Here is a 19,715-nt window from a genome sequence, read left to right on the forward strand (position 1 = left end):
CATAAGAGACAGAATCTACATTATATTAATCCATACAAGTCTTAAGTCTCCTGTTTCTCAGTTTTTTCTCCTTTTCTCTCTCTTTCTTCTTTCTTTCTGCCACCAAAAAAAAAATAAAAAAGGTAATTGTGACTTTGTATCTCACAATTTTGACTTTCTTTCTCGCAATTGCGATCTCACAATTCTCAGAATTATGACTTTTTTTTTTTTTTTGTCAGAATTGCAAGTTTATACTCCTAAATTCTGACTTTATAACAAGTCAGAATAAATGCAATAACCTTTTTTTATTATTATCTTTTATTTAGTGGTGGAAACTGGCTTCCATAAAAAAGGTGTCTCAGATTGTGCTCAGATTTAGAGGCGTGCAAAAGTTTTCAATCAGATTTTAAATACAAACTAGTTTACCATCAAATATTTCACAATGAACAAATAGTCAAGGATTTTGGAAAAAAATAAGTAAATAAAAATTGAATAATAAAAATAAATGTCAAAAGAATGAAGGAACAATGTTTAATTTAAAAAATTATAGTTCTGTACTTTTTATGTACAAATGCTCAATGAATACACTACACTAAAAGCTACACTATGTAATATGTTTTGGATAAATGTCATTAATGAATCATGTATTAACAGATGTAAGTGTTTGGTGTGGGGCTGAAAGTTTGTAGTCTTCACGAATGAGAAAAATCAACCAAATATCACTCATTTCTGTTTACATTTTTTCACTCTTCTTTATATATGCAGGGAAGTCACAGGCACCTGTGTTTGATGTCTTTGAAGCCTTCATTAACACAGACAACATTCAGGTGTTTGCCAACGCGGCCACTGACTACATCATGTGCCTTATGAAGTTTGTGAAAGGTTTAGGTGAGCTGGTCTTCTAAACAGTATAAAATATATTTATTGTAGTCTTCATTCCCCAATGCAGATGTTTACTCAGCTGACGACTTCTGCTTCTGAGAACCGTAGAAATGTGAAAAGGGTCCATAGAAGTCAAACCGATTATCATTTTGTTTCTGTATAATAAATTACATTTGCTGTGTGATTTGTAGGAGAAGTGGACTATAAGGAGATTGGGGACTGTGTTCATGCTAGTGGATACAGCTCAACAGATCTGTGCCTGCCTGCCCTGGACTATTTGAGGAAATGTTCACAGGTGCGTCAAATGAACAGATTTCTATCCATAATAGATGGATAGGTTAAAAAATAATAAATAAAAAAAAAACATTAAGCTTGGTGTTTTTATGTCTTTTTTTGCATTTTCAGCTGCTTGCCAAAATCTATAAGATGCCATCCAAGCCGGTTTTCTTGGGAGCGCGGCTGGCCAGCCTCCCGATGAGAGTTCAAGAGAGGTCTGTGAGCAGTGAGGATGGCATGGACTGTGTTTTAGCAGAGTTTGACGATGACACAGGTGATTTATTGATTTATTTTTTGAGGTATTATTTGCACAAATTATATGGGTTGAGTTAAAGTACATGGTGGAGTACAGGTTTAGAGATTAAAAAAAAAAAAAAAAAAGGTATTACTGGTACACAGTGTCGATCAGTTTTGCATGTGTGCAGGTCTGATACAGGTGTGGATTCTTCTGTTGGAGCAGCTGACGGCAGCCGTGTCAAACTGTCCTCGTCAGCATCAGCCACCTACACTCGAGCTGCTGTTTGAACTTCTGCGTGAAGTCACAAAGATACCAGGTCAGATGCCTGTGATTAACACTACTCACAATCACACTGCTGTAGATACAAAAGCAAAAGCTTTGGCATGTTACATTGCGTCTTTGTCCTCCATAGGGCCTGGCTTTGCAATTTTCTCTGTCATCCAGCTCCTTCTTCCTGTCATGTCACTGTGGCTACAACGAAGCCATGGTGACCACTCGTACTGGGACATTGCTGCGGCAAACTTCAAGCATGCTATCGGACTGTCCTGTGAACTGGTGGTGGAACATATTCACAGCTTCATACATTCAGGTAAAACTAACACATTAATAATTATAACTCATACATGTTTATACAGAGTCTTATTTATTTCAAAGCACATTAAAGGAGAAGTTCATTTCCAGAACAAAAAATTACAGATAATTTACTCACCCTCAGTCGTCAAGAAATAATGTTTTTGGAGGAAAACATTTCAGGAATGTTCTCCATATAGTGGACTTCTTAAAGGGCTCTAAATGATCCCAGCCAAGAAGAAGGGTCTTACCTAGCAAAATGATCACATATTTTAAAAAAAATGTATATGCTTTTTAACCTCAAATTCTCGTCTTGTCTAACTCTACGTGTGCATTCTAATTCAAGAGAGTTAGGGTATGTCGAAAAACTCCCATCTCATTTTCTTCTCCAACTTCAAAATGGCGAGCGTTTGAGGTTAAAAAGTATATAAATTGTACTTTTTTATAAAGTAACCGATCCTTTCGCTAGATAAGACCCTTCTTCCTCGGCTGGAATTGTCTAGAAACTCATGGGCAGAGGTCCACTATATGGAGAGAAATCCTCAGATGTTTTCCTCAGTCCTATGAACAGCATGGATCTGGATTTGGATCATCACTACAAAATGAAAGAAAAAAAAAACAAAACAAGAAATGATTATTTGCATATTGAAATTTTGCCTTTTTTAAGACAATATCGTTTTTGTTATTCGTTTATTTATTTATTTATTTTTAATTTAAAGAACATTAATTAAGGACATTTTTAGTAATACTACTATGTACAAAAACGTTTTACCTCATCTAGTTTTTCACATTAGAGTAATGAAAGTTACGGGGCAAATGTGTTTACATTTTTAACGTTTTTTTAATTACCATGGAAATTAATCACACTATGCAAAAAATTGTCAAATTATTATTATTATTATTATTTTTTTCTGCTTTATCCGGTTTATTCAGTTGGTTATTCAGTTATTTTTTTATACTTTTTTTCATTTTGAAGGCAACTTTTTTTTTTATTATTTTCATTTAGTGTAGCTTGAAGTACTAAAATAACTCAAATTAAATAAACTAATATCAAAGAAAAGACTATATAGGTATAAATACAACTAATAGAAAAAGGGGGAAAACAACAAAATTACTGAAATATAAGTGAAAACAACACATAAAATAAGGAAATACTACAATAGTATATGGGTAATACTAAATAACACTGCACAAAAAATCACTTATTTCTTATTTTTTTGTTTTCAAGTACCACATTGACAGTCTTACAGGTTTCATGAGATTCAGCCCACTAATACCTGATGTCTACAATATGTAATAATTAATACAGATATGTTCAGGAGTTTTAACTTGGTAATGACTTTGAAGTTTGAAATTGTAATATATATGAAATGAAATATATATTGTGTTTATTTTGCAGATATTGGCTATGAGAGTCTGATTAACCTAATGCTGAAAGATCTCTTCAAACTGCTGGTGGCCTGTGTGGCAGAACCAGCCGAGACCATCTCCAGAGTGGGCTGCTCCTGCATTAGGTGTGTGTGTGTGTTCTAAAACGTACTGAACTGCCTACAAACTAGGCAGCATCTTAAAACATCAAAGACATGTGAAGGTTGTTCCAAAATTAGCTAGCATCATTATTCTTATGGCCAAATTGTAAGGCACTATCTTAACAAGCCTTGTGAACCCAGTGAAAAAAAGGTGGTAGATGCTTGAGCATCATTAGCTTGACAACATGCTAATGTCAAACTACTGAAATCAGCGTCCGCTCTACCGTGTGCAACATGTGAAGAATGCAGTCTGTGTGATGTAGAGCATTCCAAATTGCTCACTTTATGTTACATTTAGATGCCGTAGGCAGTAGAGATTTAGTTAAATAAAAACAATGGTTAAGTAGTGTTGTGTATTTAGGGTGATTAACAGGTTATTATCAAGATCACAATTAATTGAAAAAGCTTTGAAGTTTTTGCAAATTATGACTAGATTAGTTATTTTACGTCTCCATTATAGTAGCAGTGGGTGTATTAAGATCTGGTTTGTTGTTTTTGATGTCCAGGTATGTTCTAGTAACAGCAGGGCCTGTTTTCACTGAGGAGATGTGGCGGTTAGCATGCTGTGCCCTGCAGGACGCTTTCTCGGCTACCCTGGAGCCTGTGAAGGTGACTATCACAATAACATCTATTGAAGCTCTGTCTCCACTGTCCAAAAATCTTAAAGGAGAAGTCCACTTCCAAAACAACAATTCACAAATAATTTATTCAACCCCCGTGTCATCCAAGATGTTCATAAAGAAATTATGTTTTTTGACAAAAACATTTCAGGATTTTTCTCCATATAATGGACTGATATGTTATAAACTGAAATGTTATAATCTTTCGTTGACGAAATGAAAAGTGAAAAATAAGAAATGTCCATAGAAAGACATCTTCTAAAACAGATTTCTAAGGCTCTGCATCTGCCTCTTAGGCGTCTAGACTTTGCGATCACCCTGAAGTCATGCAAGTTGTTTCTAAGCCGATGAAAATGAAATGCTTGTCAAGCATGAAACACAGGAGTAACAGAAAAGTCTTTCCTTTGTAAAGCTTTTGAAAATCACATTCCTGCTACATTGGTTTGAACAGGAAAGTTCATTGTCAAATATGTGTATATATGCTATGTAAAAAATAGTTCACAACATTAGATTGAAACTTCAGGCTTAGGATGTTTGCAGCCACATGTGGTCTTTGCTTTCTTAACTAATGTAATCTTCTTTACGGATTAGTGTTGTGCTATTTCATGATAGAGTGAATAGATGCTAATATTATTTTTGATACAAAATGAAGCTGTCATGAAGATTGCAGTAATTTCAATGTAATTTGTATTTGGCAATTAGGTTGTGCCAGTAATCTTTTGTTTGCTTCGAAAACAACATTGCTTCGATCAATAGAATTGGCCCCTGGACTTGGATCTGTTTGCCTGACCTTTGGCAGATGGCGAGAGCATTTAGCATTTTGTTCAGTGTTGCAGATGGCACAAAAATAAAGGCTTTTAAGCAGTAAACATGCTCATATAGTGATGGGGGGGTTGATTCATTTCAATGAATCGGTTTATTTGAGTTGTAAACGTTGTTAATGTACTTAGCTGCAATGTCTTTGTGGTTGAAATGATGAATCAGCTAATGCATAAAAAATGATTTTTAAGCCATATCAAAGCAAATACATCATTTTTTATTGAATATTGGCTGAAAATTTTTGAGGCATTCTTTTAAGCTGTATCATCCAACCCTGGTATATGGCACTCAACTAGAGAGTGCCATATACTATAGTATCTGGTGTAGAGAATGAATGGTTTTTCACTTACACACAAATCCTGCTCACTTGCTGATGATCTTTTGCTGTTGTGTAACTGCAACTATAGAAAATGTTAATATAGGACAAGCACAGAGTATTGACAGACAGCTTTATTCAAGCAAGTGCTTATAGTAAAAAGCATATTCCGTTCTCTACAACACGAGATGTTTATAATGGGTAAATGATTTATTCATCACATGTGAATTTAAACCAGTGCAAGCTTTGATTTAAAGTTTAATCTAAAAGTGTGAAAAGAAAATGTATCGTTATGATTTCCCACATATCTTCTGTGCCCTCTGATAGAATCTGCTTGCTTGTTTCCGGAGCGGTTCAGACAGTTTCACTGGAGATGCATGTGAAGTGAAAGTTGCGGCCCCCTCACACTCCCCTTCAGCCGAGGCTGAGTACATGAGGATTCGAGCCATGGCTCAACAGGTACCTGCACACCTCTTGTCATTTACAACTGGGCATTAGTCCAGACATCTTACCATACCGACTTATTCTTCTGAAACATATTGATACTGTGAGAAAACAGAGGAATAGGTATAAAATGGATAGTTACGGCTTTGAAATCTGAAGACAAGTAGTTTATAGATTAAAGTGTCCCTATTATGGATTATGAAAGGTTCATAGTTTGGTTTTGGGAATCCCCAACAACAGGTTGACGTGCATGCAAGGTCAAAAAAACTGTTGTCTTATAATATGCATTTATTTTTAGCTTATTTGCTCATCAACTCCCAAGAGGTTCGCTCAATGATTTATTTTTCCAAACCCCTCCTTTGTATGAAGCTAATCTGCAGTGATTGGTCCGATGACCTAGTCTGTTGTGATTGGTCTACTGTGTGCAGCACATGTCGGAAACGGAACGCCCATGACACATACATTAAACACCCAAACAGCCATGGTATATGCGTTAGCCCAACAGAGAAACGTATTTATAAAGCACTGCAGTTTTAACACCAACGTATTTTTCTATTCTTTATCAGAACTCCAAGTAAAAACAACGACAAACATTCACTATTCATCAACACATTTCTAGATAATTGCGAGTCAACAGATATCGCTGTTGCTGCCAGGGATCAAGCTGCGCAGCACAAACATGACACACACACACAACTAAATACATATTTTGCATTCTACAGAGTACATGAGAGCAACAATTTTAAAAGGATTACTCCACTTTCAGAATAAAAATTTACTGATTATTTACTCACCTCCATGTCATTCAAGATATTCATATCTTTCTTTCCTCAGTCGCAAAGAATTTAAGGTTTTTCAAGTTTCCCAAATCTGCGTATGCAACAAGTGGGCGGGTAGTATGCTAATGTTTCATGTTGACGTCAGCATTAAAACAGCTTGGGATTCATTTTAAAGAAACACTCCACTTTTTTTGAAAATAGGCTCAATTTCCATCTCCCCTACAGTTAAACAGTTTTACCGTTTTTGAATCAATTCAGTCGATCTCCGGGTCTGGTGGTAGCACTTTTAGCATAGCTTAGCATAGATCATTGAATCTGATTAGACCGTTAGCATCTCGCTTAAAAAATGACCAAAGAGTTTTGATATTTTTCCTATTTAGAACTTGACTCTTCTGTAGTTACATCATGTACAAAGACGGACGAAAAATGAAAAGTTGCAATTTTCTAGGTCGATAAGGCTAGGAAGTATACTCTCATTCCGGCGTAATAATCAAGGAACTTTGCTGCCATACCATGGCGCAATGAAATTATGCAGTGCCTGAAAATAGTCTCCCTGTGCAAGCAGGTGGTCACGTTGGTTATGCTGACAGAAGTTAGTCTAATTTCAGGCGCTGTGTAATATCATTGCGCTTGTTGGTCATTTTTGAGAGAGATGCGAACGGTCTAATCAGATTCAATGATCTATGCTAAGCTATGCTAAAAGTGCTAGAGTCAGACCCGGAGATCGGCTGAATGGAATCGAAAACGGTAAAACTCAACTGTTTAACTCTAGGGGAGTTGGAAAATGAGCCTATTTAAAAAAAAATAAATAAATAGTCGTGTTCCTTCAAAAACGACTCGTTTAAAATGGCTCAGAATCGACTCTTTCTTTTGAAAGGCAAAAACAATATACAAAAATATATAGGGGCACTTTAAAAATAGCTTCAAAGAAGCTTTATAGTAGTAAAGTAGTAGTAGCAGAAAGTTCTTCAATCATCAGTCAATCATTTCATTTATAATTACAACTTCATTGGGCTATTTCAAAGCTTGTTGTACTGTACATGTCACACTTGCAGCTGCCAGCTGGTGGCGCTGTGATTGTAAACTACAGGTGCCTCATCCGTGTTATCAGCCCCCAAGTTATAAATAATCTATTCGCAATTTAGCATCTTTAATTTCTTGACATAAATTTGACGAAGTTTGGTGACAATTGCATGAATTCCTTGTACTTTTTGCACTTTTCATAAAATCTGTGAAATGTATCTGATATCTTTTGCCAGGGCCTACATTCAGTGCTTGGGCTCTAAAAAATGAAAATTATACTTACCAGTGCAACTGAGAATATTGAGAAGTATTAATATGATAATAACGGTACTAAAAGTAGTAATTAAAATTAAACTATGTATTGAACACTGGGGTAGCTGGTGTTTTATTAAAGCAATTCTTCACATTAGGCCATTTGCTTGAGGAATTTTTAAAACTACAAAGCCAAAGATATATTTTTAAGATTTTCAAGATGAGACCAAAGATTAAAATGATTAAAATCATGATTAAATCACTTATAGCTCATGATAAAGACACTGTAATGCACAGTCTCATGTGGTGTGATGTATTGCTTTACTAAACACCTACTTGGATCTTTGTGTGTATAATTAATTGATTATGATTAATGATCGGATGTTTTTTTTTCTTCCAGGTCTTCATGCTAGATACACAGTGCTCCCCTAAAACTCCGAGCAACAAGGAAGGATTTGAGCACGCTCAGTCCTGTGTGCTGATTATTGAGCTTCCTGCTGACCAGCACTCCAATGGTCAAGCCCAGAAGAGGTGAGATCATGTCTGATCATTTAATCTCAGACTGCTGATATTTATTATTTGAATAATACTTTATTTATAATAATGTGATACAGGACTGTAAGAAAATTTAGTGGTTGATTGATATGGGTTTTAGAGACTAATTCATAAAATGCCATTTATTCGTAGACATGACATTAAAGAACAGATTTATATAAAATATGCAATATAAAATGTAAGGTAAGATAAATAGATAAATTCAAATCAAAAGTGAAAACATTGTTTTAACCATACAGTAATCTGCTTGTATGTTTTTCTTGTTCTCTGTTTCCTGCTGTGCTTGACACAGAAAAATTGGGTAAGGCCACTGCAAACAGAATCTGCATGCCTTACTGTTCTTTAGGTTTTTAAGTAGTATTTCTTATTCTTCCAGTGGCCTGTTACCTACAGAACCAGGTTATGCACTGCATGACACTGCATTTGTTTGATTTGTATTTGATTTGATTTTGGGGCATGGAAATAGCAGCTCATATTCAAAGTTCATATTGATTATCATATAAATGATCATACAGGCACATGCATCTTTCATATATTTGTACTACTGCTGTTCCTAAACAAAGCGCTATCTATAATCAATCTGTTTAAATAAAATCGAATGGATCAGAGTGCTGTTATATTCTGTTCTGTCACTGTGCAGGATTCCCTTCAGGACACTGGTGGTAAGTTTACTGTCCCATCAAGTGCTCCTGCAGAACCTGTATGACATCCTTCTAGACGAGTTTGTGAAGGGTTCTGGGAGCTCCGAAGGGCAGGGCAGAATCACCACGGCAGTGTCGGAGCCGAAACCCGCAGGCTTTCTCCGCTACATCTCGATGCAGAACCTGGCCATCATCTTTGACCTGCTGCTGGACTCGTACCGCACAGCGCGGGAATTTGACACCCGTCCAGGACTCAAGTATCTTCTCATGAAAGTATCAGGGGTGTGTGGAGCTGCTAACTTATACCGCCAATCTGCCATGAGCTTCAATATCTACTTTCAGGTATGTTTAGAGTCCTAAATATGATAGATGATCAATAATTAACGTTCTTAAAATACATTAAAGTATGAGCATTCAATGGATTTCTGAGAAACACTGTTGAAAATTCAAAAACATAGTAGATGGGAATAATCAGAGGAGCACCATAACACTCTTATAGCAAATCAGCAATACGGGCCATTTACCTTCATGATGGGAAGGAGGGAGAGTGAACAAGCGGGAGATTTGTAGAAAGACTAGAAAGAGAGATGACTGAGATATTACCAATGAGGAGAAATGCCAGAGGAATATCACTGGAAAAAAAGGGGCTAAGGTCAGCCAAGAGCAATTCACAGGTGCTGAGTTTCTTTGTTATTGCTTGACATAGAAGTAACAGTAGTTTTGCTATTTTTCCCAGATCCAAGATATACTATTTTTGTAATATTAGCTATTGTAACAGGACTGATTCATCCATGCTTGCATGGGCTGTCTGATGCACCAGCTGTTAATCGTTGTGTTGCATTGAGTGTTTGTGAATTTGGGGCGGAGCAATGATGGGAGGGGTGTGTTTCTTTTGGGTAGGGGTGTGTATATTTAGGTGTCGATTTCAAATATCAGCAGTGTTTCTCAGATATCACTATCCAAAATGCTTTCATCTAGGGGCAGGACATTCATTATAATACACACTGAAATTAGTTAAATGTGTTTATTAAAAAAAAAAAAACAACAACACTGGTGAGACCGCCATGACTATGTAAAGCTGGTGAACTCAATACCTTTAAGTGACACATAAGAATATTTAAAACAACAGCTGATGTGACATTGATTTTATATAACAGTTCAATGAGCAGTGAGTTAACAATGAGTATAAGCATTTCAGTGTACATTTTACACACAGTATTGCCAGTTACTTACTTAAAAGACTTCCCAATTCAATCATGAATGGCCATTTTTTAAACATATAAAAGCTAACACTGAACAATATTGGTTAATGTTAATTACTCATATGCAGTACATTTTCAGTACAGTACAGTACATTTACATACAGTGCACAGCATAAATAAGTACACCCCCTCCTGAATATACATAAAATATGTATTTTATTAATGATCACTAGGGCTGCACGATTTGGGAAAATTTTCATATTGTGATTATTGACGTCAATATTGCAATACGCGATTGCGATTATAATAAATGGTATTGTGAATCAACTTGATGGGTTTTTAAGGAAAATGCACACACAGATTAATGATAATGCTGAAATGTGTATTTGTAAAACTAGATATGGTTTCAAATAAATTATTTTTAGCAAATGAAATAGCATTTGCATTAATGTAAACTTATTTTCTCAAAAGTAAAGCTAAATTAACTTTTAACTTTCGACCACTTCTGACCACATTCCTGCATTTACATACATTACAAACTCAACTGACTGGCGTCTCTCCTGTATGATTTAATGTCAGACATTAGTATGTCTGTATGATTCTCTTCAGACATTAGAACTGTACATGAATTATGAGCTTCTAGAACGTTTGACGACCTTTTTTACAAATATAAATAAAAACAGTATAAATAAAAATAGTCTAAACAAAAAGTAGCTGTATTAAGTGACTTTGATTACTGTATTAAGTAATCAAAGTAGGCTAGGCTATTCTCTCAATATTCAAAGTGCAAATAGAGACCAATTTTTTCAAGCATGATACAGAGCTATGGACAATTACACAACCTATTATAGGATACATACAATTAACAACATATGTATGTTATGTAGCCTAATTTGCGCGCACTGTGGAACCGCTCTCTAAAAGCGCGTATTAAAATTGCTTTTGAAGGCGCGTGCGCGTTTTACTTTCGGTTTCGTTTTAAGGATCGTGCGAATTCTCAGCGGTCCTGATACAAGACATTAATTTAACAAACGAATTTGAAAGTGAGGGGGACACAAACGGGATTTTGAAAAGTGGATGTGGTCAAAAGTGGACAAGCTGAAAACATTTTACGCCCCTATTTACACCTGTACTTAGCATTGTCCACTTGTGATCAGATCGACGCATCAGAAAACGCATGTTAATACCAGATGTAAACAGGGCCTCTAATTCTTGCACAGTACCTCTCTCTGGTCAATGGCAGTAATCTCAAATCCAAAATATTGCCATATAACAGGTAGTTTTGTTTTGTTTTGTTTTGTTTTGTTTTTTTTGGCTACCAGATTAGTATCGATCTCCTCGGCATCCATCCACGCTGCGCACACAAGTGAACACGCACGCACACGCGCACGCCACACGTGCACTGCCTGTATACTGAGAGACTGTCAGATTTTTTGTTTTAATCTTTTTTGTTTGTTTGTTTGTGTTGTTAGCGGTACGGAAAATCAGCAAACTGTCTCAGAAAGTATGTGTTCTCAAGTCCACACTTATTTAATATAATCGCAACATTTTGCCGTCATATAATCGCACAGACATCGCGATTGCGATACGATTAATCGTGCAGCACTAATGATCACTAATATAATTCATGGAAAGATAGCAAAATTGAAATGTATGAAACATATACTTAATAAAAACAAAACATATATGCCAATATTTTCTGTAAAATAATTAAATTAGCCAATTTTGTTTAAATGAAGGATTGCAGAAATGAGTACAACCTAGATTTAATTCAGCAAATGTATAATATTCTAGTACTTTTGAATTCTCCAGATCTTTAAGTATACTGCTCTGACCCTTCTTGGCACTGAGTGTAGTTCATGACAAAATGCCACATCTGTGCTCTTTGGAGGGCGATCTCCTTAAATGCCCTGGTCTTTGATGGGTAGTGTTGCTTAGCTCGTCTCTGCAGAATCCCCCACTGCTCAAGAGTGTTAAGATTGAGTGAAATACATGTCCACTGAAGGATTTTCACCTTGGGAGATTGAATGTCTTCACTGTCATGTTGAAAAAATGCCCAACAATGCCGAGAATGAGGGGACGGTAGCATCTTCTGTTTCAGGTTTTTGTATTACATCACACAGTGGTGTGTGAATTAATGACAGCATTGATAAAGCACAACTCCCTCACACCTTCAGCACTCATCCCTATATTAGAGCTTTACTATCACTGAACGTCACTTTAGGAACCAGGCACTTCTCACTGTACTCCTCCTTTAGCAACACTAGAACATTTTGGATGCTTCTGGATCTGAAATGATTGACGTGGTCTTTTGAGACCAGATTATGGATTCCCAGAAGTCTATATTTTGTAAATATGGGCCTTGGAAGAGGTAAAATGAGTTTATTGTGCTTTGGCTACAGTAGGTCATTCTAGTGGTGACAACAACCATGCATGTCACTCCTGCAGGCTGCGTCATACTCTGAGACAAAGTGTCACTATTTTCATAGCTTTTGCTGGCTCTAAGACACTTGCATGGTATTTCTCCTGCTCTTTTTCTAGCAAAAATTCACTCATCACTAAATGAAAACTTAACTTAAAGTGAAGACATGATTATTTCAGGAGCCTTGTTTATTGTTTTTGAATATGGGTGCTAATTCTGCTATAATTTCACACTTAAAACAATAATTTGGTATTCCTCTTGTACCACTGTTTTCTTTTATGCTAAGAAATAAGTCACCTGGCAGTTCTCTCCCAAGTGGTTTATTGTTGGCAGCATTAAGTCTGAGTATGATTCAGTAGGCTATTTAAGACTTTTAATTGTCAGGAAATTATTTGTCTTTAAAACTTTTGGTTTAATGTACTCACCTGTTGATCAAAAATGTACTTAAACCTACACTTTTTTTTTATTTAGTAACTTTCAGGAGGGTGTACTCATTTTTGCAACACATTTATCACTTCAATAAAAAAATCTTATTTTGCTGAATAATTTTGACATTCTTCTTTGCTAATTGATCAAGCAAGCTTGTTGGAACATTATATCTCCAAAGAACCCTAACATGTCTTCTAAGAGTAAGAGTTTTAAGTTTTACAGGGGGTGAACTCATTTATGCTATGCACTGTAGCTGAATTTTCACTAGCCAGTGAGTGTTACATGATCCTTCAGAAATCATTCTAATATGATTTGGTGCTCAAGAAACATTTCTTATTATCAGTGCTGACAACAACGTTCATTGCTAAACATGTTTGTGTTCTTTTGAACTACTGTATTTATTAAGAATAAAAAAAATTAGCAGCACAACTGTTTTTTTTTAACACTGATAATAAATGTTTGCTGCTGCTGCTGTTGACATATTCTGGATGTGCATAACTGTGTCTTAACTTTTTTGTAAATGGCCTTTATATATATTCTTTTTGTATTATGGATCATTTCAATATGTTTTCCTGTACGGTTTTCAGGCTTTGCTGTGTGCAATGCTGACAAACCAAGAGAACATCACTGTGGATCAAGTAAAGAAGATCCTGAGTGAGGAAGAGGAGGGCGGCTCTGACTCTTCACAGCAGTGCTCCTCTGAGGATGAAGATATCTTTGAGGAGATGGCCCAAGTGAGTCCTCCACGTGCACGTGAGAAGCGTCAGTGGCACGCTCGCATCCCGTCGCTGAGCACGCAGCCCGCCAGCAGCGTGGACTGGGCATGGCTTATCAAACGTCTGCACAAACTCTGCATGGACTTGTGCAACAACTACATTCAGATGCACCTGGACCTGGAGAATAGTGTAGGAGAACAGCCCACCCACCGGGCTGACCCACTGTTTTTCTTGCCCCTTTTTAATTCGGAGACCTCCACGCCCTCTCCCGGGGGCCTGTCGGGCCACGGAACGCCCCCTGAGGACAGCTTCCGCCTCCACCTTGACGAAACGCCCTCAGAGGAGGTCCACAGCCCTGGTGGGTTGGGTGCAACCCTCCCCCAGCTGAGAGGAGACAGGAGGGATGGGGGACGTAAGAAGGAATGGTGGGAGAGTGCGGGAAACAAGCTGTACACCATTGCCACTGACAAAACCATCACCAAGCTCATGATCGAGTACAAGAAACGCAAGCAGCAGCACAATCACACCACATTTGCCAAAGATGTGAAAGTGGGAGAGAAGAGGGGCGAGACGGTGACCCTGCGTGGCCCGGACTCCCCAGGGCCCCAGAGGCCTCAGCAACTAGTAGAGCAGGGGCCCATGCGTCACTCCTTCAGCGCGGGCCCCGAGCTACTGCGACAGGAGAAGAGACCTCGATCGGGATCCACAACCAGTTCCCACAACATCTCACTCAGAGACTCTGAGGCACAGATACAGGTAAGACGGGACAGGAAACAATGTACAATTACCAAAATCACACAAACAAGTACCACTGACATTTTAAAATCATGATTAACGCATTTAGTGTTGACATTAAAATCAGCATGAAACAGAAGTAGTGTTTGTTCTTGAATGAGAAATAACGTAAGGCAAGAATGTTGGGTAATTGTTGTTCGCTACAATCACATGACTGACAGGTCTGATGGGGAGGGACTAGGGAAGTTCATTTTGATTATTTTTCCTAACCGACAGCTGACGCTCGTTAAGCAATTATTAACCGTTAACCGACAAGATTATTTTAAATTAGAATTGAATTATTTTAGAAAGGATAAGTGTTAAAAATACCAAAATTTGTTTTCCAGGGATTAATTTTACATGCAAAAAGCAGCAAACAACAGAACATGAGGATTCACATGGACACATTCACATCACACACCTGCAGCGCTTCTGCGAACGGAGAAGAACATAATAAAGCTAGGCTATATATATAATGAATAAATAGGCCTATACGATAAATATTTTTACTTAACAAAACAAAGGAAAAAACTCCAACAAGTAGCTAGTATGCAGATTTTTGGTTCATTTTTGGGCTGCGTGAAAGGAAGACGGCTGAAAGCGCCATCCTGATTTTTATTTTTTTATTTTACAAAAGCACAAAGATTTGTTTTTACTGTGATTGTACACAAATAATAGCAAACTGATTACAGTTTCGATTATCTGTATGACTAAAAGGAATCGTTTCCACTGCTAGAAGAAAAAAAAAATCAGGTTAAGCATTGCCAACTTGACAATGCAGCCTTTCCACTATCATATTAAAATACAGTAAGCAAGACATATGAAAAAATCACACTGCTTAACTGTTTTTAATGTACTGCTGTGATATTATGCCAAATAATTTGTTGTATGTGGATATGGGAATGCGAATGATGTACAGAAACATTTGGATTTGTGTCATATGAGAGACCCAACTTTAGTTTCAGTTTCGCTTTAGCCTAAATTAATTTGTTTTGGCTTGTCGTTTATATAGCCTAGCTTCTTATATTTTTCATTCTTGTTCTTTTCTAAATCCTGTTAAATTGAAAGGATTTTTTTGTGGAGTGAGGGGAACTAAAATAGTCTAGCCTATGTTTATAATGTTTGTAAACATTTCGCGTCAACATCAGGTCTATTTATGAATGTAATAATAAAATGCAACTTAACATTATAGGCCTACGCGATTTATCTTGTTTTATCTCAAAAATGCAATTTTATTTTAACTATCCAGCAAACGTTTTAAAATATTTTGATAAATTACAGAAAAGAAATTAAATTACCTTTTAAACCGTTTAACTGATTTAATTGGTCAAAATTCTTTCCGTCAGTTCATGGTTAACCGGTTAAAATAAGCATCCCTAGGAGGGACTATTGTTGCACCCTTGTGGCGATGCACTTGTGCATGTCATTGCAAGTAGGCGAGAGTGTTATGAGGCATATTGATGAAAAAAATAACAATGTTCACAAATAAATCAAACACAGAACAGTGAATCTGTGTCAGGGATTGCGTGTGATGTTTTGTTCTTAATAAACCCACATGGGACATTGTTCACTCAAACTAAAACTATTACAGACCTTTTTTGTTCATTTAAACAAAGCTAAAATAAAATTAAAATATTAGATGGAAAAACTAAAAAATGAGAAGTGCTGCTATAGCAACTAACTGAAATAAAGTAGCCTGAGGTACTAAAATCTAAAAGCTAAATAGAAAGGTTAAAATAAAAATAAAAACTAATAAAAATGACAAAAACAACAATTAGGAAACCTTTAAAATTAAAATAAAAACTGAAAATGTAATAAATACTATAATAGTTTCTAAATGATTTTAAAAATGGCTGAATTGAACAAAAAAGGAAATACTTTGCAAGGCAGTATTTAATCACAACAGAAGCACAACAGAAGCGCAACAAAACCTAAAAAGCCAAAAACACACTGCACTAATGGAGTTCTCCCTTAGAGGGTCTGTTTACAATCCCACACACAAACTGACCCACTTAGACTTTGTAGAAAATAGTTTTTTGAATTTGTGGTATTTCATGCATTTCTTTGTGTGGAAAATAAAACATTATTGTAATATTAAAACAATATTACAAGCTTTCAGCAAATTAACCGCAATTTAACTTAGGAGTAAGATTCAGAATCGTTAACAGAATTATTTTATGTAAACTTGTATTTGTCCTTTTTTCTGCCCAGGCCTGGACCAACATGGTCCTTACGATCCTGAATCAGATCCAGGTCTTATCGGATCCCACGTTCATTGCCCTCCAGCCAGCGGTTTTCCCCTGTATCAGTCAGCTGACCTGTCACGTGACTGACCTCAGAGTGCGGCAAGCAGTGCGCGAGTGGCTTGGACGAGTGGGACGCGTTTATGACATCATCCTGTGACGACCTGGCTCGTTTTTGATCTCCAATGGCCTTTTCCAGCTCTTTTCCATGTGCTTTACTGTTTGCCTTTGCATATGCTCATAATTCTGTGATGCTATTTCCTGCTTAACTTTGCCAACTTTTTTTATCGTAGTGCACAGCGATCTGTGTAATACAAATCCCTTTTGTGAATGTTCTTCAATATTCAGTCAGAATCTATATTTTTATTTATTTATTCCTCTGAAAGTTTATTGGCTTTGTGTACATTTGCCATATATAGAATGACGTTGTTTTTCAGGGTGTTTCTCTCTCATCTAACCCTTTAAAACGTAAACTTTAAAGTCTCCTGAACATTTCAACCAGTTAAAATCATTGCACAATGAAATATGGAACTTAATGCACCTTCGTTAATGCATTGATTAATATATATCTAAAGCACGAACTTATGCTTTGCTAATGCAGTTTTATGTTGCTAGTATTACCACAACACCATAATACACAATGCACACAATTGTTTATAACATGTAACTGGGAAGATTTCAAGCTACTTTGTCTAATTTATATTTTACTCTGATGAAACACTGTAAAACATCACATCCTTTTGTAGACTCGGAGAGTACTGAAAAAGAATCATATATAGTATTAGGCCAAAAATCAGTAGACCAGACATTTTGACTTAAATCTCAGTCTTTGTCTGTAAATCTGGAAGCATTGGAGTCACGTTTAACCACCACAAGAAAAGCGATCCACAAACACTGCACTCGCTTTTAAAATACCCATAAACCTCCTTCTGTTTAAACATCCGATGTCCGTCTATCATCTTAGCCAGACACTGTGTGCCATAGTTCCCACTACCCACAATCCAATGGGAATCTATGGCTTAAAACATCAGATACTGGTTTTAGTATTCACCAAACAACACTACATCTGACTAAACTTGAAGAAAATTTAGTGAAGTTGAGTAGCGAGAAATAAAATATACAGTAATATATGTTTCATTGCTGCGCCATATGTTGTCTTAAAATAATAAATGCGAGAGGTTACTGAACTCATTGAAGCTATTAATTCAAACTGTTCAAATTTAGGTACATTTTTTAATGAAGACTATTTATAGTCTGTATTTATTAAAATTGGATATGTTTGCACTTTTGGAGGCATATCGCTTTATTCCAAATACGTTATATTTCTTGAACTAGAACTGCAGCTGTTTTTTTTGTCCTCAGTCTTCTGCATGTATTATGTTTGTGTGTGTGTGTGTGTTTAAAAAAGGATATGTATTTTATTTATTTTGCGATGCCTACAATTTTGTGTTATTGTGAGAAACACAAATTACAAGCTACAAAGAAACTGTTTGTATCTAAATCATATACACTTTTCAAAAAAGGCTACTGTGCTGTACATCATGTGCAATTGGAGTTATAGAAAACTGGGAACCATATACAGATATTCTTTACTTATATCCAGTGCACACAGCCTGTGTTACATAATCAGTCAGAATGTATAATCCTTAGATGCATTTTCTCATATTCTGTTGTGGTTATGGCAACTGCTTTGCATAAACAACAGGAGGAGATTAAAAAGGACGTTTCAAGGGACCAAAGACAAGTTTATTTTTAAAAATATAAGAGTGTTCTGAAAAACTATTATGTACTTTATTTTTAGCAAATCAAACTTTTTTTTTTCCTTTTTCATTTTTTTTTATGGTTAAAAGCCTAATTTGTCTAGAGTATGAAAATATTAGATTTTTTTTTTCTTAAGGTAGCTACAATCTGAGGTGTAGTCTACATTTGTCTGCTTTCTGTTGAGTTCTGGTTTTGTAAGTAGTAGACAGCACAAATTTCAGTGTGACATCAGATTGTGAAAATGTTTAGACAATATTTTGTCTAGGCAAAAAGACTTTATAAACAACTAAGGGGTACTTTTAGATACTTTTTTTAACAATTGACTTAATTGAATTTAATTGAATTTAATTGAATTTAGTGAATTGAATTAAGTGAATCTAAACTTGCAGCACCTGGTCTAAATCCACAGGAAAACACTATGGATTATGTTGTGCAGACTTAAGCTAAAGCGACAAATGCAAGCTAAAACAGATTTCCATTTAATACTCAATACATGTCTTAGTTCTTCATTTTAGCTCTGCTAACATATGTTCAGTTCATAATGCCACTCCATTTTACAGTACACCAACATGAATTATCCCATAATGTACAATGCATATATTCTTTCAAGTACCATGGCAAGAATAATACTTGTGTGATTTGTTCTGGAGGGAGTGCGCTCAGTATGTACCAGTACTTACTTTACTACATGCTGTTTATTATTAAACTTCTATCAGTCAATTGCAGTACATGTGCATTACGCTAAATGTGTTCTGAAATGTTTGTTAAATCATTTATGTTGTAAGTGTTGTAGAATAAATAAGCAGAGTTACCAGCTGTGTCTGTGTTGTTGCTTACTAAATGACTGGGACAGTTTATAATAATAATAATAATAATAATAAGACCATCATCATCATCACATATGCACATACACTGCTAACTTATTTGAATTTCTTTTGATTGGATTCTTCATTTATCTCATCACTGATTTTTTAAAATTGGAGATTTGCAGATTTTTCAGTAACCAAGCAGATGTTGATATAATCCTGATGTCATAAAAATAGATACATAAAACATAGATGGCCCTCAAATACAGACACATTAAGAAATGCATTCATATAATTGTATTAGATAATAAAATATCAAACCCATTTCTTTGTCATCAGAACATTTTTTTTGATCATTTTGAACAATGTCTATTGTTCTACAGGTTGTATTATCTTAATGCAAAAACCAGATAAAATCTAAATAACATTTTTAATTTTG

At 35.9% G+C, this 19,715-nt stretch overlaps 1 protein-coding gene across 1 annotated transcript in view; it reads left to right on the forward strand.

Annotated features, from left to right (window-relative positions):
- Nucleotides 1–19,284, forward strand: part of arfgef3 (ARFGEF family member 3) — a 50,108-nt gene extending 30,824 nt beyond the window's left edge. The window contains exons 24-35 of the mRNA XM_051126740.1: nucleotides 745–867; nucleotides 1,053–1,156; nucleotides 1,267–1,411; nucleotides 1,563–1,691; nucleotides 1,788–1,964; nucleotides 3,345–3,459; nucleotides 3,981–4,083; nucleotides 5,557–5,688; nucleotides 8,128–8,258; nucleotides 8,923–9,265; nucleotides 13,564–14,448; nucleotides 16,678–19,284. Coding sequence (XP_050982697.1) covers nucleotides 745–867; nucleotides 1,053–1,156; nucleotides 1,267–1,411; nucleotides 1,563–1,691; nucleotides 1,788–1,964; nucleotides 3,345–3,459; nucleotides 3,981–4,083; nucleotides 5,557–5,688; nucleotides 8,128–8,258; nucleotides 8,923–9,265; nucleotides 13,564–14,448; nucleotides 16,678–16,869 — 2,579 coding nt within the window. The 3' untranslated portion in view covers nucleotides 16,870–19,284. The remainder of the gene's footprint in view (nucleotides 1–744; nucleotides 868–1,052; nucleotides 1,157–1,266; nucleotides 1,412–1,562; nucleotides 1,692–1,787; nucleotides 1,965–3,344; nucleotides 3,460–3,980; nucleotides 4,084–5,556; nucleotides 5,689–8,127; nucleotides 8,259–8,922; nucleotides 9,266–13,563; nucleotides 14,449–16,677) is intronic.
- Nucleotides 19,285–19,715: the final 431 nt, after the last annotated feature.

This window comes from Labeo rohita, chromosome 13 (genome assembly GCF_022985175.1).
Source record: "Labeo rohita strain BAU-BD-2019 chromosome 13, IGBB_LRoh.1.0, whole genome shotgun sequence".
Taxonomy (NCBI): domain Eukaryota; kingdom Metazoa; phylum Chordata; class Actinopteri; order Cypriniformes; family Cyprinidae; genus Labeo; species Labeo rohita.